The sequence below is a fragment of the Mustela nigripes genome, chromosome 8 (genome assembly GCF_022355385.1).
Source record: "Mustela nigripes isolate SB6536 chromosome 8, MUSNIG.SB6536, whole genome shotgun sequence".
Lineage (NCBI taxonomy): Eukaryota > Metazoa > Chordata > Mammalia > Carnivora > Mustelidae > Mustela > Mustela nigripes.
The window spans coordinates 47,555,047-47,582,525 of record NC_081564.1 but is presented as its reverse complement, the minus strand read 5'-3'; the positions used below and the strand labels follow the sequence as shown (position 1 = coordinate 47,582,525).

The 27,479-nt window shown below is 41.7% G+C and overlaps 1 protein-coding gene across 1 annotated transcript in view; it reads left to right on the top strand.

Moving 5' to 3' along the window:
* Window positions 1–20,886, top strand: part of CHST9 (carbohydrate sulfotransferase 9) — a 225,822-nt gene extending 204,936 nt beyond the window's left edge. The window contains exon 5 of the mRNA XM_059409395.1: window positions 18,350–20,886. Within this exon, the coding sequence (XP_059265378.1) occupies window positions 18,350–19,438 (1,089 nt within the window). The 3' untranslated portion in view covers window positions 19,439–20,886. The remainder of the gene's footprint in view (window positions 1–18,349) is intronic.
* Window positions 20,887–27,479: the final 6,593 nt, after the last annotated feature.

Genomic DNA, 27,479 nt, shown 5'->3' with positions numbered 1-27,479 from the left:
ATCGGGCTCTCTGCTCAGCAGGGAGACTGCTTCCCCCCTCTCTCTCTGCCTGCCTCTCTGCCTGCTTGTCATCTCTGTCAAATAAATAAATAAAATCTTTAGGGAAAAAAAAAGAAGTAGTGATCAAGGGATCAGAAGTATTTTTGTAGTGTATACCTGTCATTGCTTAATTCAGATGTACTCTGTATTTCCTTTGCATTTTGAAACTTTAAATACTGTTTGATCTTTATCAGTGTGAATTTCACTATTTCCAATATTTGGCCACCCTAAATATTTCTAAAACCCCCCAAAAGGAAAAAAAGACAAGAAGTGGCCATTAATACTAGACCAACTCTCCAGAAACCACATTGTATATACAGTCTAGACTCCCTTAGTGCAGATCCCCTGGGCATCCATCAAGAAATTCCTTTTGAGTTTGTGTGAACTTTTGTGTTTACCTGCATTTTGTTGAGGAAGCGTTCCTTGGTCTTTTGTCAAAATCTCAGGAGTCCAAGAAAGTGTCCTAGAGAATTTTTCTACCTCTCAATAGAGAGAAAAAGTGATCCCACTTATTTCTTTCATTATGCATAACTTGAAACCGATATCATTTCAACTTTATTTGTAAAGTAGCACTTAGAACCGATTTCTGTTCTTGTAAAATATACAGATGAGTAGTAAAAATTCAGAGTACCAGGAAGGATCCCTAGTGAAAGCTACCTTGTGTTTATTATCCTCCCTGTGGAAAAAGTTATTATTCACAGAAATGTTATGTTACATTCCATGGTCAGTCATCAAACAAGGAAGGAATAAACGCGATTCTTCACTGTTTCATCATGGGTATGCGCCTTGCTCAAAATGTATTAAAGGGGAGTATTTTCATCATGCTATTACTGAATAATTAAATTAGGCCAATGTTCTGTGGATGTGGAATAATGTAATTTACTTTGTTGAATGATTAGCCAATCAGATTTCTCTCATTTTCTAAGGCAATGGATTGACTAAAATGTGACCATAAACAAAATAGATTTTATTAGGCATAATCTACTTTGTAAACAAATGAAATTAATTCTCTGCCTGACCTAAAGCTTTGAAAATGAAAGACCAAAATTGAACACATGCTTCCAATTTTGGTTCTGTTACTAAGATGACACTTAATATAAAAGTTACAATTTAACTTCCCCTCAAGTATTCCATACTTGATACTAAATGACTCTTAGAAATATGTTCATCAACAGATGGGAGCCACTTATGGCCTCATAAACTCCAAAGCAAGTGAAATTATCTCAGCAAAATAGAAAGATTACAAGAAAGCCTCATCTGGTTATCTCAGAGATGATTAATGCATTGCATATTGGTTCAATGGTGCAATGAATATTGACAGATAATCACCCTTCCTCATATGAAAGAAATACGGAGGAGATGAATGCTACTCATGTATGTTTTTAATCAATCAATAAGCAATTTTAGTACATGCCCTATGCTTGGAGCTGAGCTTCGTGCGACGAGATGTGGAGGAAAGTGCCAGCACCGACCCTCTTCTAAGGGAATTGTCTCTCTTGGAAGAGAAGACTAACAGGCCTTAAGTGCTGCATAGAATGACAGACTGTGTTACTGCTTACTTGCTCTTAACCACCCAGTATAGACACTGTGGGAGTTCGGAGAAGTCAACAATCAACGAAAAGAGGCCAGGGAAGGATCATGGAGAACTTGAAACCACATTTATTTAGATTTGATTCAGCGGGAAGTACAATGAGCTGGCAACAAAGTTTTGAGAGTTGAGAAATGACCTCGGGAAAATGAGTGTGGAATTTTCTTAAAACCATATCCTGTATTTTCCTTTTTGCTCTGTCTCCAGTGGTACCAGCCACCAGCCTCTCTCCAGGCTACTCTGCTTCCCCTCCTGCCAGGCCCCCGGTCCATTCTCCACTGGGCAAGGAGAGTGAGCTTTATAAAACATCAGTCACATCATGTTCTTGACCTCCAGCAGCTAATAAGACGCTTCTGATGAGACCCAGCGCGCTTCCTATGCTCTCCACCATCTGATTGTCCTACAAGATAGGGTCCCACTCTCCTCTTCGATTTCATCTCTTGTCACTGTGCCCTTCCCGCTCATGTGACAACCACACGGGCCCTGCCCTCCATCCTTCCCCCGGGCCTGTCTCACCCTTACACGAAGACCCATTCACTCGCTGCCCCTGACAGACATGCTTGTCATTCAGACCTCTGCTCCAGTAGCTTCTCCCGAAATAGATCTTCCCTAACCATCTATCGTCTGTGTTGTCTCCATTTCCTCTCCGCCCCCGCTACTCACACTCCCATCACTGTCCGCTTTGGTGTTTGTTTCTCACTTACCACCAGTGACTTTTTTTTTTCTTGATTATCCCTTTGTTGATTTGCACATTAGCTACCTCCACCCACAAGAACATAAGTACCAGGAGAGCAGGAGTTGTTTGTCCCAAGGCATTAAGCAGTACATATATTAGATGCTCAATAAATGTTTCTCGAACGAATGCTTCGCTTAATTCATCCCGTGGGCAGGCAGTAACAGTGGTCTGGGCATGAAAAAAAAATGTGTGCGTGTCCTAATATTGATAGTGGAAATGAACACTTTAGAGAAAAACTGAATAGAATTTGGTGCCTGAATATGAAGGGACCTAACAGTCTAAGACAAAGATTAACACGAGGTCCCTGGGGTTACCGCAGAAAGGTGATACTCTCAGCAGAAATATAAAAGTCGTAGTTAAAAGCCACATTTTATGAGTATATACTGCACATTGGACATTATATATATATATTTCATTATTTTTCACAGCTCCATTAGGGAGGCACCATTCTCCGTCTTATGGATGGGAGGCTGAGTCAGCTCCCACCAAGGTGTTCAGTTAGAGATGCTATTCCAGTGAGGGAGGTTGATTTGGTAGAATAGTGATTGACAGTTGCATGTTAAGCAACGTGTGTATACCGATCCAACACCAACTCACCACTCATCCTCTCCCTGTGGCCTCAGTCCAGGAGCTTGCCTTTAACTAAAGGAGACAGGAGCCCTGGTGGGGGTCGAGACAGGCAAACTGACCCTTTCCTGCCATCTAGTGTCAGCACCCCTCCTCGCTCAGGAGGGAGCGTGTTCTGAACCTGGGAACCTCACTGGACGGACCCTGAGTCACAGGCGAGGCAGGAGGCTTTAACCCATGGGTCTAAGAACCGATCTAGAAGTGCACCTCCATCTACTTTCAGTCACCATACTGGCTACAGGCTAGTTACCAGTGGCCTTCAGTTATAGAAGACCCTACGGAAATCCCCTGTGTGGAGTCTGGGACTTCATTCCCCCGGTTGTGCACAGCTTTCCCTTGTGTAGGAAAGTAGATGGAATCAAGAAGCTGTGGTGTTATATCTGAGTGGGGGGTGCCGAGATGTGTTCACCAAGGAGCAGATGACAGCATTGTAAGGAGGCAAGGGAGGCGACGATGCACTGTCGGAAAGACCTTCAGAGAATTCTGCTTGCTGGCTGGATGATATCAGTGTCTCTGTAAATAGGTTAGACAGTCCATCAGTGACTGGATATAAGAAAATTGTAGTTGGATATCAACACAAGCCCTGCCCTCTCACCTGGCATTGCTGTTCCCAGGGCTCAAGTAGCTTTGGACTAATAGGTACTGGGTTGTGGAAGAAGAGTTTCCCCAGGTATATGCTACTTCCCCGGACTTGGGCTCTGCCTAAAGAAAGCAACAGAAAGGGTTGGACGACCCCCAGCACCACCGCCCACCTTGGCTGGGGTCCCACTCGCATTTACGGAGTCCGGGCTGCAGAGGGCAGGCGCCTCTCTGTCATCCATGTCCACTCGCAGCTCATTCATTTTTTTTTTTTCCTGAGTATTTTATTTTATTTTATTTTAAATTTTTTATTTTTTATTGACATATAATATATTTTTATCCCCAGGGGTACAGATCTGTGAATCGCCCGGTTTACACACTTCACAGCACTCACCAAAGCACATACCCTCCCCAATGTCCATAACCCCACCCCCCTTCTCCCAACCCCCCTCCCCCCAGCAACCCTCAGTTTGTTTTGTGAGATTAAGAGTCACTTACGGTTTGTCTCCCTCCCAATCCCATCTTTTTTCATTTATTCTTCTCCTACCCACTTAAGCCCCCATGTTGCATCACCACTTCCTCATATCAGGGAGATCATATGATAGTTGTCTTTCTCCACTTGACTTATTTCGCTAAGCATGATACGCTCTAGTTCCATCCACGTTGTCGCAAATGGCAAGATTTCATTTCTTTTGATGGCTGCATAGTATTCCATTGTGTACAAATACCACATTTTCTTTATCCATTCATCTGTTGATGGACATCTAGGTCCTTTCCATAGTTTGGCTATTGTGGACATTGCTGCTATAAACACTCGCAGCTCATTCTATACCAGCTCTGGGGAATGAAGTTGTACAGACCCTGAAGACTCCCCGCCTCAGGCTAAGGGATGGGGACCAGCGCTGCTCATACCTGGCCTTGCGAAGAAAGGGGGACCCAAAGGAATATCCAGGGCCAGGGCCCTTAATGCTTCTTAGTTTCCATAACTTCTTGAATCAAGTAGACTCACCTTCAGGAGAAACAACTCATTTTGGAAACCCCAAAAAGCTTCAAAATTTGGATTCAAATAATATCAGTAAGATAAAATGGGTAAAATTGAAGGCATGAAGGGGTAAGACCTACAAATATGCATTTTGATCATCACTTCGTTTCGGTAGGGATCTGTTCCTTCTGATGACCTCATCTCGTAACTCACTCTGTTGCCCCCTGCCTCTCTGTCCCTCTCCTTTGCTGTGAGTGTGTCTTACTTTCTCCCTGGGCATTTTTTTTCACACTGAAATCCCCAAGAGAGATCCCACTCGGCATGATCTCACGATCGATCGCCAAGGCCTGATCTGGTGCCTAAGGCAACCCTCTCTTCCTAGTGCAGGATCCAGGTAAGCCACGGGGGCACCGAAGGCTGAGGGGCCTGCTCTGGACTGAGAGGGCTGGGCCAGGCTTTGGGCAGGCAGCCTTGGGTAAAGCTGAGTTGTCAAATCTGCAGGTGAGTAAGCCAGAGAGGCCTGTGTGGCGCTCAAAGGTGCTGACACCGGCAAATCTGATCCTGGGCTGGCAGACACTTAACCAAATCAGACGAATGGAATGTGTTCCTGCCAGGGTCACTGTGGTTCTCACAGCGTGGCCCTTCCCAGAACTCAAGTGGCTTTGGACTGATAGGCAATGAATGGGAACGAAACAAGCCCTGGAGTACATGCTGCTTCCTGGGACTGAGTTCTCGCCCACACCAACGGTCTCACCACCATCACGGCCTTGACGTAGCTCTTCTCTTGGACTCTGTGTCTCTTTAAGGCTGTTACTTTTTTTCTCTTCACTGATAACTGGTTTTCCAGCCCACAGCCAGAGGGGAGATGGATTAATGGGCTTAGCTAGTCACTGGCCACACCCCTGAGCTGAGGTGATCACTCCAAACTTTCTTACTGGCCTAGGGATGGGCAGCCTTTACAGCAGGTGCTCATTCCTAACTGGTGTCCACCTCCATCACGTCGAACAGGAATAGGACCTGTTGCTTTAGTCACTTCAGCCTGCAGCTGGGAAGATGGGCCTTCTGCATGAGCTGCCCAGTGTTAAGGGACAACCAGAGAAGAAAGGCACAGAGACGGGATGTGTTAACATTTTGGAGAAACTTACTATATGTCAGACACTGTACTGGGCCCTTTGAAACTGCCTTTATCTAATACATTCTCAAAGAGACTCCTTTTTTTTTTTTTTCCTGCCACCAGTGTGTCAGAATCAGAGGGCTGAGATTTTAGGATGGCCTTGGGTAAATGGGTCCAAAGAGGCTTTTTTGGCTCAAAGTTGGTTCTAGGTCATAGAACTGCCTACTCTGGGCAAGAAAATTCTTACCAATCTATATAGTCTAGTTCAGTGCAATAAGATGAGATTCCATAAGGGGTTCCTTTTCTCAGCCTTATTTTATACATATGTACACAAACGCACACCATGAACATCTCCAAAGGGCAAGTGACACTTCCAAAGGGCGAGGTGCTTGGGATTCTGGATGCCAGCCAATGCCATCACTTCCATTTCAACATGTCCAAGAACAAATATTAGGATTCTCACTTTAAAAATAGAAAAACAGAATTAGAATGTTAATTGACTTCCTGTAACAACACTGGCTGTGTCTTTGTAATATCCTCTCATCTCTTAATATTTCCTTGCATTTTGGCCAGACTTCCAGCTGACTACCGACACCTGTGACACACTGCCTGAAGGAGCTTACCCTGGCTTCCTGTAGAGCAGCCTAGAATTGCCAGACCTCTTCCCTGTAGGAGCCTCCAACCATGGCTGATGGGATTTGGTGGGATAACTCTGGAGCTCTCAAAGTTCCCCAGTGGACCTGAGATCCAGTTCCTACTGTGCTAACTTTCTTTAAAATTCACCCTATCCTCTCTGCCTTCTCTTCCCTATCTTATTTTCCTATTGTCCTACACATACTTGATAGAATCTACTCCAAATTAGCCACTTGCCTCAAATCTTTGACTCAAGGTCTGCTTCTAGGGAAACACAAATGAAGACACTGCCCTAAAATCACCCAATGAATATGTGGAAAGCCTGATGGCTCTGACTTAAAATTAAATGTTCTTTATATTTTGTGGATCTATCCAGCCACCATGTTGTTGGCCTCACAACGGCTTTCTTCTCTCTTGCACTTACATCTCCATCCTATGGAAGCAGCCAAGCCCCCTCCTCCATGGCTGACCCAGGGCTCTGGCCTTCCCTGGCCCCCTGGTCCACCCCAAGTTAGTCCCCTGTTTCGGTATCTCCCCATTTATTCATTCCCCTTGCTTGGTAATCCATACCTTTAACATCAAAAGAGAGAGAAAGAAAGGAAAGGGGGGGGAGGAAATAGGAAGGAAGGAAGAAAACTTCACACATAGGCTTCCAACCCAGGGCAGCAGGCTCCCTCTTCCTCATTATATCCCTGTGAACAAGAGCAAGAGCAAGAATAGTCTAGCAACTGCATTGTCTAGAAGAAGGTGTCAGAGTCAAGGTTGCCTCCTCCATGTCTCTTCCAGAACCCTCTCAGGTATACACACTCTTGTTTTTGCTCATCTTCAGTGCAAGGGGATAAGCAGCGGGTTGACAATTAGTAATTTTTAGAAAACTCAACACCAACTTGGAGATATTAGAGAGTCCTATTCTAAATCGATTAGATATCTACAATTCCAGTGAGCTATCAAAATCCTTGCAGTGCAACATCCGTTTATCTCCTCCTTCTTCTATTGCAAATATCATTGGCTGTATTTGTCACTCTCCTCCCCACTGGACCCGTGCAGGGCACACCCTGGAGACAACATGGTGAGGATCAAACATCGGAATGGATTTCACGTTAACCCCCTGCAGCTCCTCATTAAAGTTTTGAGTTTCTTTAAAAAGCAAAGTGTTGTGCTCATTCTTCCTAAGATGGAAGTAGAGAACTGGACTGGGTTCCTGACTCCACCACTGACTCCGCAGAATGACCTTGGGCAAATTACAATGCAAGTAGTTTTATTTATCCATGAATTTGAAAGCAATAGCCTCATTTTTCTCAAGAAACCTTAGAAGAAAGATAAAATGATAAATCTATAAAAGCACAATGGACTCCTTGGACAGAAGCCTTACCTACTTACATACATCGAGGTTATGTCTGTTTCCAGGTTCCACGGGTCTCACCAAACCAGAGAACGGCACTATTCTCAGTAGAAACTTCGTCCTTCGCCCTACATCCTCGTCTTTTATGTTTCTTTGGCTTTAAGGGAAAAAATAGAGAGAGAAATTAAATCCAAAATTAGAGGACTGGCAAATGAAATTAGAATTTCAGTCCCTGCATCCAAGTTGACTATAGAAATGAGCTCGTTGGACCAGTTGGAATAATCTCAGTATTGAAAGTGTTGTTTTGTGTTCAGGCAGCTTCAATGATTGGAAGGTGGCAGCTGAGAGAGAACCAAAGGTCACTAGTTTCTCTCTGCACCACCCACCCCTGCCGCCCCCAGCTTCACGTACTCATTATTTCTTCCTGGGACTCTAAGTGTGCTTTCTTTTCTTCTGTTTTCTTTCATCATCTTTATCGCCACTACACTGATTTTTTTTTTGCTTTCCCATTTCTGTCTCTCAATTGTCTTCTGCTTCTTTCTTCCACTCAGCTTTATCCCCATTGAGCATTTATCATGGACTCTTTTCCCTTTTTTTTTTTAAGATTTTATTTATTTGACAGAGAGTAAAATCACAAGTAGGCAGAGAGGCAGGCAGAGAGAGGGGGAAGCAGGCTCCCCCATAGCGGGCTGAGCAGAGAGCCCGACACAGGGCTCGATCCCAGGACCCTGAGATCATGACCTGAGCTGAAGGCAGAGGCTTAACCCACTGAGCCACCCAGGCGCCCCTTATCATAGACTCTTAAGTCTGTCATGTTTTAAGTGAGAAGAGGAGAAAAAGACTGGAAAAGCAGAGGAAAAGCATTCCTATTCGCCTAGAAAATGCTTGTCCCATAGAGATGCTCATAAATATTTAAGGAACAAATCAATAAAAACACCTAATATTTATAGAAAGCAAACTTTGCATTAAGCACTCCATACATACTTCCTATCATTCAGCTACGCTGCAAGGTAGATGCTGTTATTATCCCCATTTTAGTGACAAGGAGGCTGAAGCTTAGAACTAAAACAGGGTAGCCAGGTTTGCTCTGAGAGAAAAATGATAGAAACAGGAGCCACCAAACCAGGTCCATGTGACTGAGAAATCCCAGTTCTCAACTGCCATCCTCCCTTGTGGCAGACATATGCTTTATGCTTTACTTACATCAATTCATTAAATGGGCATTAAACAAGGAGTAAATTGCTTGATGTATGACGCAGCTGAAAAAAAGCACGGATGAGTAAGACCGAGGTGGGAAGCATGACTTCAGCAGCAGCTGTGTTAACTGGGGCCGGTTATGTAAACTCCCTGAGCTTCGAGCCCTTCCTCTGTACGATGAACATATCCGTATCTCGTTTTGGGATTGATGCAGTGGTTAAATTAACTTGCTCCATTCCCCTGCCCTTTTAACTAGGCAAACACAATGAAGAAGAATATTCTAGAGAGAGGACATAAGTCACCGAAACAGGAAACAGAAATGATTTTGCACGGCACACACTTTCTCCACGAAACCCTCCCCACCCTCCAAGAAGGGATTAAATGCCCCCCCCCCTTTTATGCTCCTTCTTGTCTTGCCTCCTGCTGTAAGTGTGATAATTCTTGGTTTTCTCTTCTGTATCTCCCTCCCCACCTCCTGCCCCTGAGGCTTCCCCATAAGAGCAGGGACCAACTATGACTTGCTAGCTCTACCTTCAAAATGTAGCCCTGTGCCTGGCACCCGGTAGGTGCTCAGGAAACATTTGTACGATGTGTAACTAAAGATGGAAGAGCGGAGGATAAGAATGGAGGAGACGGGGCTGAGGGCGCTGGGTATTGGGACTGGATGCTCACATGCATCTCCCGTTGTCCCAGTGTCCTGGTGGAAATGCAGTCTGTCTTCATCCCTCTCATAACTAAACAATCAGCTTCGGAAGCCCTTGGCTTGAGAGTTGAGAGGAACAGCTACAGCAAGGAGGGACCAGACAGAGACACACTGGTTTGCTTCCTTAGGAAGGACCCACTTTCTAGCAAGCCACCCACTGGCATCATCACCCTTATTAACCACTAGAAATAACTGGGGCTCCAGGAGGGTCTGAAGAATTTTAACTCGCTCATATCTAGAAAGAAGCTCAATCACAAAAGATACATTGCTAAAAGTAATGTTATGTCATTAAACTAGAAAAATGTCAAAATTCAGTGATAGGAAGGGGCATATTTAATCACCAATATTATCATCACCAAGAGCAGCTGTTAATAGACCACAAAGGTCCCCCCACAAAAGACACAGGCACTGTGGACACTCTGAACTCAGAAAAAATCCTGGGCTCATGCAATGTCCCTTTTCTCAAGCTATGTGCCTTAATTGAGTTCCTTAATGTTTTTGAGGCTCCATTTCTTCATCTGTACAATGGAAATGCTGGTGGGTTACGGGTCTGGCACGTGGCAGGCACTCAAAACTGGCAGACACCATGATCATTATGGCAGCTCTAAGGAACGCCTTCGAGGCCCATAAATTCAGCTAATGCCTCCCCCAGCCAAGCTGATAATGAGAAGACACTTGGGAGGATGAGATGCAGATAAGAGGGAGAGGCAGTTGAGGTTGGGTTTGACTCCTCACACCCATATACCGTATACCCAGCTTTGGAGTCCTAATACCAACACCCCTATCTCTCAAGGGCACCTCAAACTCAAAAGGTCTGAAACTGAAGACAATGAACACTTACACCCACCCCATCGCCTCCCGTGGTACCTTCTACTCCCTCTCCTGGGATATGGGGAGGCATTCCTTACACTTCTTTTGCCCCCACTTTTACAGTCTAATCAATTTCTTAAATTTACTTCAACTAATTCCCTTCTTCTGCACTCTTACCTCATTGCCTTGGTTCCTGTCCTAAGAATTCCTGATGGGCTGTCACACTTGTCTTCTACATCTAGACCTGCTTACCCCCAGCTGCACCTCCCCACTGTGGCTAGAATGTTCATTCTAAGTCCCTGCCTTATGGAAAATCCCTGTCCTCTACACGGCAAAGTCTAGACTCTTTATATGGGTGTGAGGAGTCAAACCCAACCTCAACTGCCTCTCCCTCTTATCCGCATCTCATCCTCCCAAGTGTCTTCTCATTATCAGCTTGGATAATCTTTCCCATCCCTGGCTTGTTGACCTACCAACTCCCCAGGATCCTCCCAGATTCATCCAGGCTTCACTTCTCTGTGAAAGTTTCCCCCACAAAATTTCTTCAGATAAAGTAAGTACTCTTGTCTCTGTTCCCCAATACCCTATGTATCCTTTTATTATAGCAATTGTCATTTTTTTTCATAAACTCCTTTTTTATCAATCCATTTAAACTTTGACCTCCTCAGGGGGCTGTAAAATTTATCTATTTTATCTTTGTTTCTACAGTGCCAAACGCAGCATATAGTAGTAGTTCAATATACGTGTGACAGATGAATGATCAAATTCCTTCAGTTACATAATAGCACATTAGTAGATCAAGTTTTACAGAAGTACAGTACTTGTCAACTGCATAAAGCCAATATGAGTTAATTACCCAAATAAAGGGACGTATGGGAATGATAATGCTCTTTACTTCAATTAAATGCAAAACATTGGTTTATTCAAGACTATTCTAGATGCTAGTGGGGGTTCCACAGATGTATACACTGACCTTTAATAAGTTTAAACTAAACAGGAGCGACAGTCACCTAAACATCCAACTGTAACAACTAACCAGGATAAAATAGAAGGTGTCAACAAAAGACTTAACACTCAACCAGGTCAGACTTGCCTTTATACCCAGCTGCCCCAGCCTCCATTAGAATGCTGCTGAGCCTTTGCCACTGTAATAATAGAGTAATTAATTGTGTGATTATTTACCTAGGGTCTTTTCCCTTATAAGAATATAAGCTCCGTGTGGGCAAGGATCACATTTGTCTTACACAGTCCACCATCCTGGGCATCTGGCCCTATGCCTTGTGTGCGGTAGACCCTCAATGAGTTTAGAGGGAGAAAGGGCAATTAATGTCAATGTACAGACGAGGCATATGGAAACAGAGGTCTTAAGGACTAAGAACAAAGCTTTCAGATTTACTGGAGAGTTCATGAATAGTCCACAATTTTTTCTCCATTAGATTTCTTTGAATACTCATTTTTCTCACCTATAATGATCTATCTTTCACCTGACTTGTCAAGCAGATCCATTCTTCAAAGGTATTTATGGAAAACTATAGCTTTCTGCCTTGGTGTACAATTGAGCTGTGGCTAAAAGAGTTTGCCCAATGAGAAAATCAAATAACTATGTGACCTGGAATAAAATCACTTTTTCACAGGTGGTGCAGACAAAATGCTAAGTTTTAAAGAGAGCAGAATCCCTTGCTGGAGTCGTGGGTGGTTTTCAGGGGGAGAGCAGGATTTTCTATCAGCCTAGGAGATTTGGAAAGTCCCACGCAAGAGGGAGAACATGAGTGGAGGGTGGTGAGAGCCCAGAGGAAGCAAGTAGAAGAGTGTATACGTCAAGAAAGGAGCAGAGCACAAAGTGACCAGCCCAGTGGCGACAGACTGCCAATGCCAGCTAAGGAGTCGGGACTCGGGTTTATATATAGTTGAGCCCGTTCCAGATTTTAAGGGATGAAAAGTAAGATGTTTTAGGAAGACTTATTCAGCAATAATTTTCAGGGAGACCAATTAGGATACTAAAGAATATCCAATTAAGTGATGATAAATGAAAAAGAATTTTAAGAGGCATTATGAGATGTAGATTAACCAATTTACTTTCTGATTGTTAAAGCATCTCTCAGATTTTGTGAGTGGGTGGCAAGAATGTAGTAGAACCATTTCAGAAATAGAAAAAAAGCGCAGGAGGAGCCACTTTGAGAAGGAACAACATACATTTGGCTTTATAGACATTTGCCTTGGGGACAAGCAGAACAAGGTGTCCTGAAGGAAAATGGGCATGGAAGAGTGTACTCTTTTTATTACTGTTGTCATTGTTAACAGCATGGTGATGATGGTGGTGAAAATTCACTAGTACAAGCTTTGGATTTAAAATGACATCATCTCATAGGCAAATTATGGAAATGGCCCAAGTGCCCATTGACTGATGAATAGAAAAAGAAGATGTGGTGTGTACACACACACATGCACGCACGTGCGTGTGCACACACACACACACACAATGGAATATTACTCAACCACAAAAAAAGAATGAAATCTTGCCATCTGCAACAACACTGATAGATCTAGGAGGCATAATGCTAAGTGAGATAAGTCGGTCAGAGAAAGACAAATACCCTATGATTTCCTTCATTTGTGAATTTCACTCAAACAAAACAAATGGACAGAGGTGGTGGAGACAAACCAAAAAAATGGACTCTTAACTATAGAAAATACACTGAAGGTTCCCAGAAAGGAGATGGGTGGGGAATGGATGAAACACATGACGGAGATTAAGTATGTACTTATCATATGAACACTGAGTAACGTATAGAATTGTTCGATTACTAAATTGCACACCAGCAATTAATTTGACACTGTATGTTAACTGTACTGGAATTACAATTTAAAAACTTAATAAAAAATAATAATAAAATAAAATACCATTAATCGCAGTTTTAGTGATCCAGACCCCTCAGTCATGGAAAGCCTTTGCTGTGACTGAAGGAAATGGAGTGGGGTTGGGGATGGAGAGGGAGGCCACCACTCCCTAGTAATGGTTTTTATAAGGTGAGTTGATGGTGAGATAAGGGACACTAGGCGGTCTAATGGCCTTCCAACAAGAAGCCTCCTGAGGTGTCAATACTTATTAATCTTAGCCCATCCCTTGATTTACTCAGAGGTGAGGAAACTAATTAGTACTCAATAAACTAACAGGAAATTGAAGTCTCATTTATGAACAATGAAACTCCCCCCTGCAGTTATCTCCCTAGCCAAACGTGTCATCAGCAAGCAGCTTAGGGAACAGGAACTTCCATCTGGTCTGTGTGAAGGCTGATGTGACATCCCTACCCATAGAGGACCGTTTGTCTCTACTTAACTAAAATATTCCACCCACCATATTGGATGTTTCTCTCCTGGATGGTATGAGATGAACTATTACTTTTTCACTTTCATTTGCAATACTCTGTTGAGTGGTCAGTCCCTCAAATGCCATTACTGCCTGCAGAGTGCCCAGAGAGCTTGTTTAAGTTAGTCGGGAGCCCCACCCCCCAGAGACTCGGCTTCTGTGTGTCCCCAGTGAGGCTGGAGGATGCTGGCGAGCCTCCAGACGTTCCCAGGCAGTAGGGAGTGACTTTGAACTGATCTGATTTGCCAGGCAGGTGGGACTCCAAGCCCTCCATGCCTACTTCGTGAGCAGGGCTGTGTGTACCTATTTTATTTGTGCTCTCTTCTGCCAAAGTCTTGTTTGAATACAGATTTTCAGCACCTTGACAAGAATTGGCAAAGTATTTATCCAAATTAACCTTGACCTTTTGATTAATACTGTTTCTTCGACAAGGTTCTAAAACAATTGTGTGGAAGCCCATCACTAAATCAAACTCACATTTACCACAAGAAATAAAGCAACGGAAACTTCTATTTTCATGAAAATCTTTGTCCTCCGCCATTGCTCTCCAACATAGATGAAAATGTAGTTTCTGAATGCCATATTGTCTGAGGCACTGCCTGGTTTTTAAGTGTGTAGTAGTCATCAAAAAGAAGGTGAATTTCTCCTTTTTGGTATTTCAAGACAATCTAAAATATCCCTAGTAAAAATGATTTGTATTTCAAGTGACTGTGCAAGCACAACTCTCACTTTGTGTACACAAGAAGGACGTCCTGATTATGTGCAGGGAGCCATTGTACTGCACTGTTTTCCTATTTAGAATAACAAAAAAACTGACACTAGTCTCTTTGATTTAAAAAGAAGGGAAAAATTAATCAATTAATTAATTGATTTAAAAAGTAGAAGAAATCATAATCATGATACAATCAAGATACAACCACTATTGATGTTTAGGAGAAGTTTACAAAGACCAGAAGCTGGCATTGGCAAGAATACCTTGGTAGACTTTTTTGTAAATTTATTTTTTATTTAACTAAATATGGTATAAAGGCCGGTGGAAGTGTAATATAATTGTGTAAATAAATCCTGTTAATAGATGTACAGATACATTTTTTTTTTACTGTATCTTGTGAAATAAGGAATCTATCTCTGGTTTTAAAAAATCACATTTTCACCTCGAAACTTGTGAAATAAAGAATCCACCTCTGATTTTAGAGGATCACATTTCCTCATTGACCAATTATTTATTGATCATTTTCGATGTGTCGGGCAACATGCTAGGTACCAGAGATCCAAAAGAGAACAAAAAAGATAAGACCTCTACAGTCACATTCTAGTGCAACAAAGGTAGAAAAAGGAGGAGACAACATAGAAGTAAGTAAATGAAATCATTTCACGTTGCAATAAATGCAATGAGGAAAATAACCAGGGTTCTTATTGGGGAACCTTATATGGGAGAGAAACTCAGAGAAGAACATAATATAGAGAAGGTGGACAGGGAATGTCTCCCCACAGAGGTGATTTTCTGAGAGTGAAGAGAAGAACCAGGTGTGCTGGCTGCTAAGAGCTTGAGTAACATAGTGAGAAGTAGAGAATTGCAAAACTGGAAGTAGTGATGAGCCAGAAGGTTAGGGGATGGTGGTCAGAGAGATGATCGAAGTGGCGCAGGCTCTGGTAGTGGCAAGGTCCACGTGCCATGAAGAACACTTCAGTTAAAAGTGAAGTGGTTTGGATGCCTGGGTGGCTCAGTCGGTTAAACATTTGCCTTCAGCTCAGGTCATGGTCCCAGGGTCCTGGGATCGAGCCCGACATTGGGCTCCCTGTTCAGGGGAAAGTCTGCTTCTCCCTCGCCCCTCCCCCTTCCCAAGCTCACTCTATTGCTCTTGCACTCTCTCTCACAAATAAATAACATCTTAAAAAAAAAAAAAAAGAAAAGAAAAAGAAAAAGAAACCAGGTGGTCAAGGGGCTGAGAGTTCATTGGGTGTCAGAGTCATCTGACAAGAATGGGGATGAGAAGTAAAGTCTAAGCTAGGACCTCCCTTCAGTGCATGAAACAGAAAGATCGGGGCAAAGGCAGCTGACAGTGTAAGGAGGAGGAAGGGAAGTTCAGCAGGACACACACACTTCACAGAAGTAGAAGCTTTTGCTGGTGGACATGTTCTGGAAGCAGCAGTAAAGTCCAAGGAAATCATTTCCTTCCCTTCTGGTCTGAGGGACAAGTGATTCAAGGAAATAAAGTTGTGTCTACTTGAGAAAGTACAAAGGAAGCAGAGTCTTGGGGGCCAGCCAGGTTTCATGTAGAGAAAGTCATGGGAAACGAACATTCCAGAAGTCTCTGGAGATTAAAGGGGAATTTGATGACCACAAGCAGAAAGTCCAGAGGGCACAGTGGAAGGCTGATTTCATTTTTGTTCTTGTCAGTGGGGCAGGGAGAGAACTAATTAGGGTACATGTAAAGACACACAAATTACAGTCTGGATAATAATGGACAGCTGGGAAATCTTGAAATTTACTAGGTCACTGGGATAAAACATTATTACTACTACTATATTATTATTATTTTATAGTATTAGTAATAATGTTTTAATTATAATAATTGTTATTATTATTTTATAGTTGTAGTAGTAGAAGAAGTAGCAGCAGAAATACATTGACAGTTTTACATCAGGCTTATGTTAAGTACTTTCCATGCAGTCAACCAATAACTCCATGATCTTCCAAAGCTCAAGTCAAATTTCACATCATCTGTGAAAATTTTATGGACTTCAGGTCATTGATAAGAAGAGTAAAAATGGATTCAGGATTTTGATGTCATTTTGGCTGTCTCTGAGAAGACAGAATACAAATGGTTTTAGAGTTGGGACTCCAAACATTTGACTCAATTGTAAGGAAGAGTTGGGCAGCTGTTTTATGAGGCTACCAAGTTGGTGTATGATGATGAGGGGTTATTCACACAATCTTCTTGCGCCAGAAAGAAGCAGTCCCCACCCACACCCCACCCTACTTAAAGCTCAACTAGTAGGACAATGATACCTGGAGGTGGTTCCCATCCACAGGACTTTATTTCTCTGCTCTTTTGTTCGATTTGCTAGAATATTTCTCATCAACCTGGAAGACCTAATTCCATTTATTCATTCAACAAATATGTGAGAGCAATTAAAGGCTATCGACCATTCTAGACGCTGGGGATACAGTGGTTAACTGTATGAATGGATGGAAGGTTGGATGGTTGGATGTTTGGATGGATGGATGGATGGATGATAAATAGCTAGAGAGATAGATAACCTCTAAGAAACTTTCCCCACCACTCCCTTCACCACTGGGCTGGTGGCCCTATACATTACTCCTACAGCACATTATTTATTCATTAGTTTTCCAACAACATTTTGACAATTCTATATGTATATATCCATTCCAGTCTTCTCCTCAACCATCCTTTTCAATATAAGTGAGATCATGTTACTTCTCTGCTCAGAGCCCTTCAAAATCTTTCTAGTTTGCCCAGAGTAAAAACGAAAATCCTTAAAATTTTTATCCCTAAAATCTCATCTTCCATGTCTTCCCTTATGTAGTCATTCATTGCCAGAACTGTAGGAAGGACGTAGTCAGATGAACAGTAGATGGTAGGTAGGCTGATTCATCCCACTGACAAGAGAACTAAATTCTTGTTCTATTTTTCATACAATTTTATATAGCAGGATATCAAGTAAACTTTTCTGGATTCCCTAATCATTCTTCACTTGGGAAGGAGGAAAGATTTCATACATGAATGAAATTGCATGATTATAGTTACTAAGTTATTATGATAAATAAAAATTTTATAAAATAAAACATTTCCAAGGGAAAAAGATATCTCTTTTTGCAAGTGCTTGAAATACTGAAATGGTCTTGAGGATTTTATAGTTAGCTTTGCTACAATTTTAAGTTGTAATTTATGACTTTGAACTCTTCTGTGCTTTATAGCATATCCCAAAAGCAACAACAAAAAAAAGTTCAATGCAAATACAGCTGCATTTTGTACTTACATTCAGTGCACTAGTGCTGAATCAGTGACAAAGATGATATGTTTCTGAATAGCTCAAGAATCATTGACCTACAGGAGTACGTTCTATTGTGTTTACAGGCAAAGCTAAGATGAAAATTCAAGATACTCTCCTTTCCATCTTGTGGTTACCGTGTGTGTGTGTGTGTGTGTGTGTGTGTGTGTGTGTGTGTTTTGGAAGGTTACATAATTGATAACCATAGATAACAAAGATAGTACAAAAACAATAACTGATTCACTATGTCATAGATTCAAAACAATACTAGTAGTTTTATCCTGATAATACTCATCATATAGCATGAAAAAGTCTATTAATGTAATGCTGCACATTAACATTAAATGAATGATAACATGTAAGTAACCCAAATATATATAATATAAAATGTGAAACTTTGGTTTAGAAGGAAGCATAGATACCTTTCTTCATTGTTATATTTTCTCTGAAGAAACTTAACTACAAAATGTATAGTCAGCATGCTTTACTCAATTGTTTTGGCAGCTAACATGAAATGTGCTCTCCTCAATAGTATTCTAAAACAAATATGTTATGATTTTTGTATAACCAGGTTTGTGAATATGCTTTCAATTTTTCTCCTTCTCCATTTAACAGAACTCCAAGTTCCATATAACTGAGGGTCCCAAGGGAAAAAAGGAAAATCTGCTCAACTCTGAGAGGCCAACTAGGCTCTTAAGGAAGACCAGCCACCCACAAGGAGAGGATGGGGCTTTAGGTAAGACCACGGGGCCACCAACAATTAAGCTGAGTGAAAAACATGAAGGAAGTAGGACTGTTTTTAAGAAGTTCAACGAGATGAAGTGGCCGTTGGACATCCGCCCTTTAAACAAAAGTTTAGTCAAAGACAACAAATGGAAGGAAACAGATGTGGCCCAGGAGACACGCAGATCTTTCCTTCAGGAGTTTTGCAAGAAATATGGTGGGGTGAGTCGTCCTCAGTCACATCTTTTTCATATGGTATCCAGGATCTATGTGGAAGATAAACACAAAATCTTATATTGTGAGGTACCCAAGGCTGGCTGCTCCAACTGGAAGAGAATTCTGATGGTACTGAGTGGGTTGGCTTCGTCTGCATACAACATCTCCCATGATGCTGTTCACTACGGGAAGCATTTGAAAAAACTAGATAGCTTCGACTTAAAAGGGATATACACTCGTCTGAACACCTACACCAAAGCTGTTTTTGTTCGTGATCCCATGGAAAGGTTAGTGTCAGCATTCAGGGACAAATTTGAACACCCCAATAGCTATTACCATCCGGTATTTGGGAAAGCGATTATAAAGAAATATCGGCCAAATGCCTGTGAAGAAGCATTAAATAATGGATCTGGAGTCAAATTCAAAGAGTTCGTGCACTATTTGCTGGATTCCCGCCGTCCCGTAGGAATGGACATTCACTGGGAGAAGGTCAGCAAACTCTGCTATCCATGTTTGATCAACTATGATTTTGTAGGGAAATTCGAAACTTTGGAAGAAGATGCCAATTACTTTTTACAGCTCGTGGGTGCTCCAAAAGAGCTGAAATTTCCAAACTTTAAGGATAGGCACTCTTCTGATGAAAGAACCAATGCTCAGGTCGTGAGACAATATTTAAAGGATCTGACTAGAACTGAGAGACAATTAATCTATGACTTTTATTACCTGGACTATTTGATGTTTAATTATACGACTCCATTTTTGTAGTTTGCATTCATTTTCTAAAACCCTGTATTTACCCCATGATGATGGCCTCCAATCAGCTAACTGTAATTTTTCCTACCATTCTCTGTAAGAAGGAATTAACTAAGTGCCATTGTCTCAATTTAATGAAGATTTTTCCCAGATAGTCTGACACCAATTGGCACAAAGTTATAGGAAAATTAACTTACAGAGACGTGTAAACAACTTGAGTTGCTCTCAAATGTTTGGGAAATAGCTGCTTTTGCATTATGGATTATATTATAGAAGCAATAACCTAGCCAGCTGCTGCATTAGCTTCAACAGCCTCTTGCAATGATAGGAAAAGGGATCTAAAATAGCATGAGTATATTCTACATCCTAGAATTTGATGTCTAAAGTGCATGGATGTATTTTTAGCGGTCTGTGACATACTACCTGCACACTGGAGAGTTTTCTTACACCCCGGAAATCTTCCTATCAACTGTGATGAAAAATCAATTTTGAAATAATATTTTGGACCTAGGCATTTCACTTTAGATTGGAAGGCGTATGTGATTTACAATATGAGGATATAGCGGAAAAACCAGATGAGGCTATGGCTTTTTATATTCAACAGCCAACAAAAGATGCACAGCATGCTACGATCAAAGCAGCAAAAACAACCTTCCCCTTCCAGAAAAACTTAAGGGAATTGATTCTGTTTTCTTTTGAGCCCTCTGTGCAGAGACAGAATGAGCATAACCACTAAAGGTCTTCGCTTCTGAAGCAGGCGGTTGAGAAGTTTAAGCCTCATCAGATATAAATGTGCTCCTAATTCTGGTTTAATTGGGCAGAAGGGAAATTGTTTCAGGATGGAATAATCATCAAAAACAAAGTTGCCCCTCTGAATGTAGGCCTCAAACAATAACAAAGTTTTATAAGAATATTATTTGAATCAAAGCATCATGTGTGTAGCTTTCTTAGTGGAATGTGCTCTAAGAATAGCTTTTGTTTCCAGTCTAATTACTTAGCTTGGGAATGACTTTTTAAAAACTCGTATACCACTTCAAAGATAGGTTATATTCTAGAGAATAAACAAAATTAGAGCCCTAGAAACATTTTTAATAGGCTTATGCATAAACAAATTAAGGTATTTTCTTTTTAGGTTTAAATATTCTATACTAATGCAAGACACCATTGCATTCAAATATTCAATCCAAGTTTTTGGAAAATAGGACCAGGTGTCGCCCCTATCAAAATTGTAATGAATTTTGGAAATTTTTTTCCAGCAGACCTTAAGTTTGAAGACACATTTAGATGGAGAACTTATTTTAATTGGTTGACTGTTGCTTTGAGTTGAAAAACCACATATCATTCAAACCCTGTTTAAATGCGGCTTGCAAATATGTTCTTCTTCCCAATCGTTGCTTCTCATCAGTAAATACTTAGTAACGTTTCTCAGAGAAAAGTAGGCATCAATATTTAAATATTAATAAACCAAGCTAGTTACAGTTGTACTTATTTCATTCTGATTTTCCATTTCATGGCTGCGTATTCATGAATTGCTTTACTCCACACATGTCTACTTGTGCGTCCCATCTGTGTCTCCCAACAAGTACGAAACTGCAGCGGGCTCCCTGATCATAAGTATTAAACCTTCTAAGCCAACCTTTTACTACTTTCCACTCCATTTACTCTTGCCTCTAGACCCTACACTTAAACTGTGCTCTCTGTTTTTAAGGAATTTTACTCTAGAGTAATCTAAATCGTATAATTTAAATTTTGCTGTACCATGTAGAGTGGACTCCTTGTAACTTGGAAACATTGAAATGATCTTTTTATGGAGGAAGAGAGGGAATAGAAACTATGCCAAGAAGCCTGAAATTTTATTCCTAAACTACACACAAAAAAACCCCCTAGTTTTTGTATGGGTGGAATCTATTATAAAGTATAGAAGCAATTTTCTCAACGTTATTCCTAAAACCTTATAAGGAACCAAAAAAAAAAAAAAACTTTTCATAACTTTGGAAGAAAAAAATGGAAACAAGTGTCCTATCTTTCTCTTATTAGCATTTCTAACACACTTATGAAGATGGGGTACATATATGGAATATGCATACACATATGTATGTATATGTACATACACATATATGTCTATATGACACACACATATATGTCTATAATACTGTTTGGCACAGGAGGGAGAGAAGAGGGCTGTTGCTTTCTGTTAAGGCTGTTCTATGCCTTCCGCGGTCTGTTCTCCTCCCCATTCCCTTTCCACTTAGCCTACATAACCAGAGGTTGTCCTTCAGTCATGCTCTTCCTGAAAGACTCGCACCAGCAAGCATCCTCTGTGGCTGTGAGTTCCAGGGGCCACATGTTAAAAAGATCTTATGGAGGGGTGCCTGGGTGGCTTAGTTGAGCAGCTGACTCTTGGTTTCAGCTCAGATCATGATCTCAGGATCATGAGATTGAGCCCTGTGTTGGGTTCCACACATAGTGGGCTCTGCTTGAGGATTCTTTCTCTCTCTCTCTCTCCCTCAGCCTCTCCATCATGCTCTTTCTCTATCTCTAAAATAGAGAGGGTGTTTTTTTTAAAGGGGGTTATGAAGGAAGAACACATTTTTAATGCACCTACTCTTCTTTTAAATGGCTTCTGTTCATGGCAGAGCCAAAGAAGCCAGTCATCATCTTGGATTCCTTGTGATGTTAAATACCTCTTCCATTTATCATTTCTGAATTCTTCTGTTTGCAGATCAGCTCACATCCACCATTGTCGTTTCTGCCTGGGCACAAGTGCCAGGTGTGCACATCACTCTTCCTTTGGATGGTCACCACTTAGATTCTGAAAGGCAAGTGACCAATGTTCACATTCTAACACTAGCATGTGTTAGGTATAATTACAAGTCCTCTAATTAAACCCTAAGGATCTTATTTGTTTTTATAGGCAACAGTAATGACCTGGGCAGGCTCCTTCACTCTGTTATTCCCCTGTCTGGAATTACTAGTAGAGTAAAAGTTGGCAGTTAAATCCAAAATCAGTTACCTAACATGGTAAACTATCTATGGATATGTGTGGTTGATGTGATTGTGCCTGGAAACTGCCATAAATTTCAATGGAAATGCAGGTACAGGACACTCAACTTACTAATTTTCTCACACATGTTTGGAAATATCCTTTAAGTCAATGGAAATGTGCAGCCACTTGTTAAATTCTCTAACTTCACAGGCTATAAAATATTATCTAGCAATTCAAGAGCTACTTGGGTACCATTTATAATCAAGAAGAGGAAAAAAGATTTTCTACTTTACATATGAATAATTATTCATCAAAGAAGTATTATTTCCTGAAATATATAGTGTTTAGCTGGAAAGAATATATAAGCAGATGAAGGGAATTTTGAATGTGAGTTCCCTTTGAATCATCACCAGCAGAATTGGTAGAACTTGGAATTCATAGGCTGAGACTACCATAAACATCGCCCTACTCTAAGTTCTCACTCAACCTCTTAGGGCGTCTTTAGCCTCTAGGCTTTCATAGACTATGGCAAGTAGAAACTTTGCCATGGCTGACATCCCCAATGTTCTCCAAAATCTGAAGGATAGTTGCCCTTAGGCCTTTAAGAACAGTTCAAGCATCTGAGGACCTTAGGCCAAGGCTAACTCAGTTTAGTCCTACCTCTAGGGTCATACCTTTTTCATCTCAATCATAATCATTATAATAATATTCAAGATCATAATCATAATCAAACGTTATTCATCAATTTAGTCTCCATAGTCAATCTGAGATGCTATGTATGCCCACATGTGCACACGCGCGCGCGCGCACACACACACACACGCACACAATAATATAATTAAAAAAACTAGGGGCACCTCAGTGGCTCAGTTGGTTAAGCATCTGCCTTTGGCTCTGGTCATGATACTCTGGTTGAGTTCCATATTGGGCTCTCCACTCAGCGGGGAGCCTGCTTCTCCCTCTCCTTCTGCCTGCTGCTCCCCCTTCTTGTGCTCTTTCTCTCTCAGACAAATAAAATCTTTTTAAAAAATAAAGAAAGAAAACTAAATCAGAGTGGTTCAGTGACTTGTCTAAAGAGTCCTAGCTGGTGGGACACCTGGTGGCTCAGTCAGTTCAGCAGCCAACTCTTGGTTTCAGCTCAAGTCTGATCTCAGGGTCATGAGATCAAACCCCACATCTGACTCCTCACTCACTGCAGAGTCTGCTTGAGTTTCTCTCTCCCTCTTCCTCTGTCCCTCCCCTGCCCCCCTCTCTCTCTTACTCTGAAATAAATAACTCTCAAAAAAAAAGAAGAATTACAGCTGGCAATTAGGGTTGGGAGCCAGAATGAATCCAAGCAGCATAAACTATTACCAAACTCTCTCCTTGGTTTGAGAAAAGCAGGAAACATATATTGGTATCTCAAAACTTTTTCAGTACAAATATAGATACATACACGTGTGTGTATTTAACTGGTTTTTGCATTTCAAATTAGCTTATCCCTTTATTCCTGCTGAGTTAAACTGACAGATTCAAAGACTTTATAAGAAATTAAGCTTTCTGGGGCGCCTGCGTGGCTCAGTGGGTTAGGCCTCTGCCTTCGGCTCGGTCATGATCCCGGGGTCGAGCCCCGCATCGGGCTCTCTGCTTAGCAGGCAGCCTGCTTCCCTTCCTCTCTCTCTGCCTGCCTCTCTGCCTACTTATGAACTCTGTCAAATAAATAAATAAAAATCTTTAAAAAAGAAAAGAAAAGAAATTGTTTTCTTCCCCCTTGTTTTAAATTCCCAGTTGATCATGGAACTCAGTGTCAGAAAAAAGAAGTCCCTGGAACAAATTTAGCATAACAAAAACAAAATATCATTTTGAAAAGAAAGCCCAGACAGTGACACAAATGGGCAAGGTCAAGGAGAATTTAGATGAAAGAGGGAGGGAGTCTGGCCAACTTTCCCCAAATCGGCAGTTGAAGATGGTCATGGCTTATCAGGTCAGCCCAAGAGAAAGCTCCTTAAATACTTCTAGAAGTAAGCAGTCATGTATAGTCTCTTTCCTGAGCTCCTGTCCTCAGAGGAGCAGGTTGACTCAAACTAACTGAAAAACACCCTGAAAAGTTCAAGGTAAACAAGTGCTCGGCTAGAAGAGGGCACACTTTCCCAGGTCTTCAGGAGAACCCATATAAGGAAGGCCAAGTCTGGAGACCTCCGCAAAATGGCATTGTCTCACACCATGTAGTTCCAGAGCTGCCTGGTCACACACACACATCTTATCCACCACAATCCTACCCTTGTAGGCATATCCAAATCCTTTTAAGCAATCATTTTTCCAATCTCTAGGCCTCTGTTCAAATCCTAATTCTATTTTGAAATACTCTCCTCTCTCATATCTAGACACTCCGTTCATGTTAGGTCACCAAAGAATCTCTTTAGATGATTCAGTTTTGCAACCTCGTGACTTCACGAGCTCGCTGATCAACAGAAAAAGGCAAAATGATTTTCCCCTGATGCGAAATGAGTCGGATTCTTCTTTTACCAAGAAATGCAGACATTCCTTCTCTTGCTTTTTTTTTTATTTTTTTGGCTTCATTTATTCATTTGTTCATTTGCTACGTCCCTCTTCATATGCATATAAAATCTCTTTTGCCATTGGAATATGTTCAAGATCTTCCACGAGGAAAGGAAGTGTGTCTGTTTAATTTGTTTTGCACTGTTATGAGCACAGTCGTGCAATGGAAAGAAAGAGTTCCTGATAAATACTCTTGACAATATAGTCTAAGGGCTCCTCCACAACTTCTCTTAGTGCGTAATATGTGCATTATTGCTTTATGACTGTACGGTCCATGGATCCAAAGAAAAGGCCCTAAAAAAATTGGGAGAAGTTATCAAAGCCACATGCCTTCTCTACCCTAACAGTCACACCTTAACCAGAAGTAGATCTGTGGACACAGCAATCCTTCAGATTTCTAAGATGGCATATTTGTATATTAGGTTTGAGGAGGAAATGTTGAAAAAAAAAAATGCATGATTCTGGTCACTCTGAAAGCTATTTACTGAGCAGGGAACAGACACTGGAAAATTGCTTTACATACATTCATTTAATGACATGAAGAGTAGGTCTAATCCTTCCCCCCAAAATAGCGGAAGTTCAGTATTATTCCACCGGTCATTTTATGGTGGGAAAACCGAGGGTCAGAGAAGTTTAATGGCTAGCCACAGAGGAGCTTCCTGCCAGGGTCTCTTTGGCTGCAAAGCTGGGACCACACCCGGCAGCCTACTAGCCAGATCTGGCCACAGATTCATTTGGTTTGGCCTACAGTGCATTTTAGTTAATATTTGAATTAGTTGTCAACATTTTAAAACTGGAACTCTTTCGTCAATAATAGGGAATTTGTTACCCTGCTTCGTACCTGCTCTCCTGAAAACAGCTGGGCAGAGTCAAGGTCGGCCCCTTCGGAGAAGCCAGAGATCCCTTGCTGTTCATGTTAAACGTGGCTGACAATGTAGGTACAGAACTGTAGTTCGTTGTGCCTTTGTGATGTTATCACACTGAGGGCATCATCCCTCATTTACCTTCTCTGGCTGGTCCTTAAGTGCCCCACCTTTTTTTTTTTTTTTTTTTTTTTTCAGAAAAATTGTATTCATTATTTTTTCACCACACCCAGTGCTCCATGCAATCCATGCCCTCTATAATACCCACCACCTGGTACCCCAACCTCCCACCCACCCCCCGCCACTTCAAACCCCTCAGATTGTTTTTCAAGTTCGTAGTCTCTCATGATTCACCTCCCCTTCCAATTTACCCCAACTCCCTTCTCCTCTCTAACACCCATTGTCCTCCATGATATTTGTTATGCTCCACAAATAAGTGAAACCATATGATAATTGACTCTCTCTGCTTGACTTATTTCACTCAGCATAATCTCTTCCAGTCCCGTCCATGTTGCTACATAAGTTGGGTATTCATCCTTTCTGATGGTGGCATAATACCTCATAGTGTATAGGGACCACATCTTCCTTAGTGGCAACCACTTTCTGTCCTAGACACTGGGGTTCCAAGAACGTTCCATTCATCCGTTGAAGGGCATCTTGGTTCTTTCCATAGTTTGGCGACCGTGGCCATTGCTGCTATAAACATTGGGGTACAGATGGCCCTTCTTTTCACGACATCTCTATCTTTGGGGTAAATACCCAGGATTGCAATTGCAGGGCCATAGGGAAGCTCTATTTTTAATTTCTTGAGGAATCTCCACACTGTTCTCCAAAGAGGCTGCACCAACTTGCATTCCCACCAACAGTGGAAGAGGTTCCCCTTTCTCCATATCCTTTCCAACACATGTTGTTTGCTGTTTTGTTAATTTTGGCCATTCTAACTGGTGTAAGGTGATATCTCAATGTGGTTTTAATTTGAATCTCCCTGAAGGTGCCCCACCTTTTAATCCCTGCTTTGACGTATGTGTTCTCACATCTACCACACTCTCAAAGGAAAAGCAGTTCCTGAACATTTCTTTTTTCTTTTTAATTATTAGTTTCTTTTTAAAGGTTTTATTTATTTATTTGACAGACAGAGATCACAAGCAGGCAAAGAGGCAGGCAGAGAGAGAGGGGGAAGCAGGCTCACCGCTGAGCAGAGAGCCCAATGAGGGGCTTTATCCCAGGACATTGGGATCATGACCTGAGCTGAAGGCAGAGGCTTTAAACCACTGAGCCACCCAGGTGCCCCCTGAAGATTTTCTTTGACCATATTTGTGTTATGCAATCCAGGTTTCCTTATCCTCATTCAAAATGCTGCTTGTGCTTTAGTCTTATACCCAGTGGGATTGCCAAACAATATTTCATTATTTGAGCAAATCTCTTCAGACCAACAACAAAGATGTTGGGAGAAATCCAGCACCTTCCGTTGGCATCCTTCTGTCTTAGCCACTGGGTCCCCCTGGCAACAACATTCCTTCCCATCCGCTTCCGCAGAGATGAGTCATTCTCCCACGCCCTTGGAACCCCAGTGTCTAGGACAGAAAGTGGTTGCCACTAACGCATCCAGACTGCCATTCCATAACCTTTCTCCAAAAACACCTCCTGTTTTAAAGGAGTACCCACC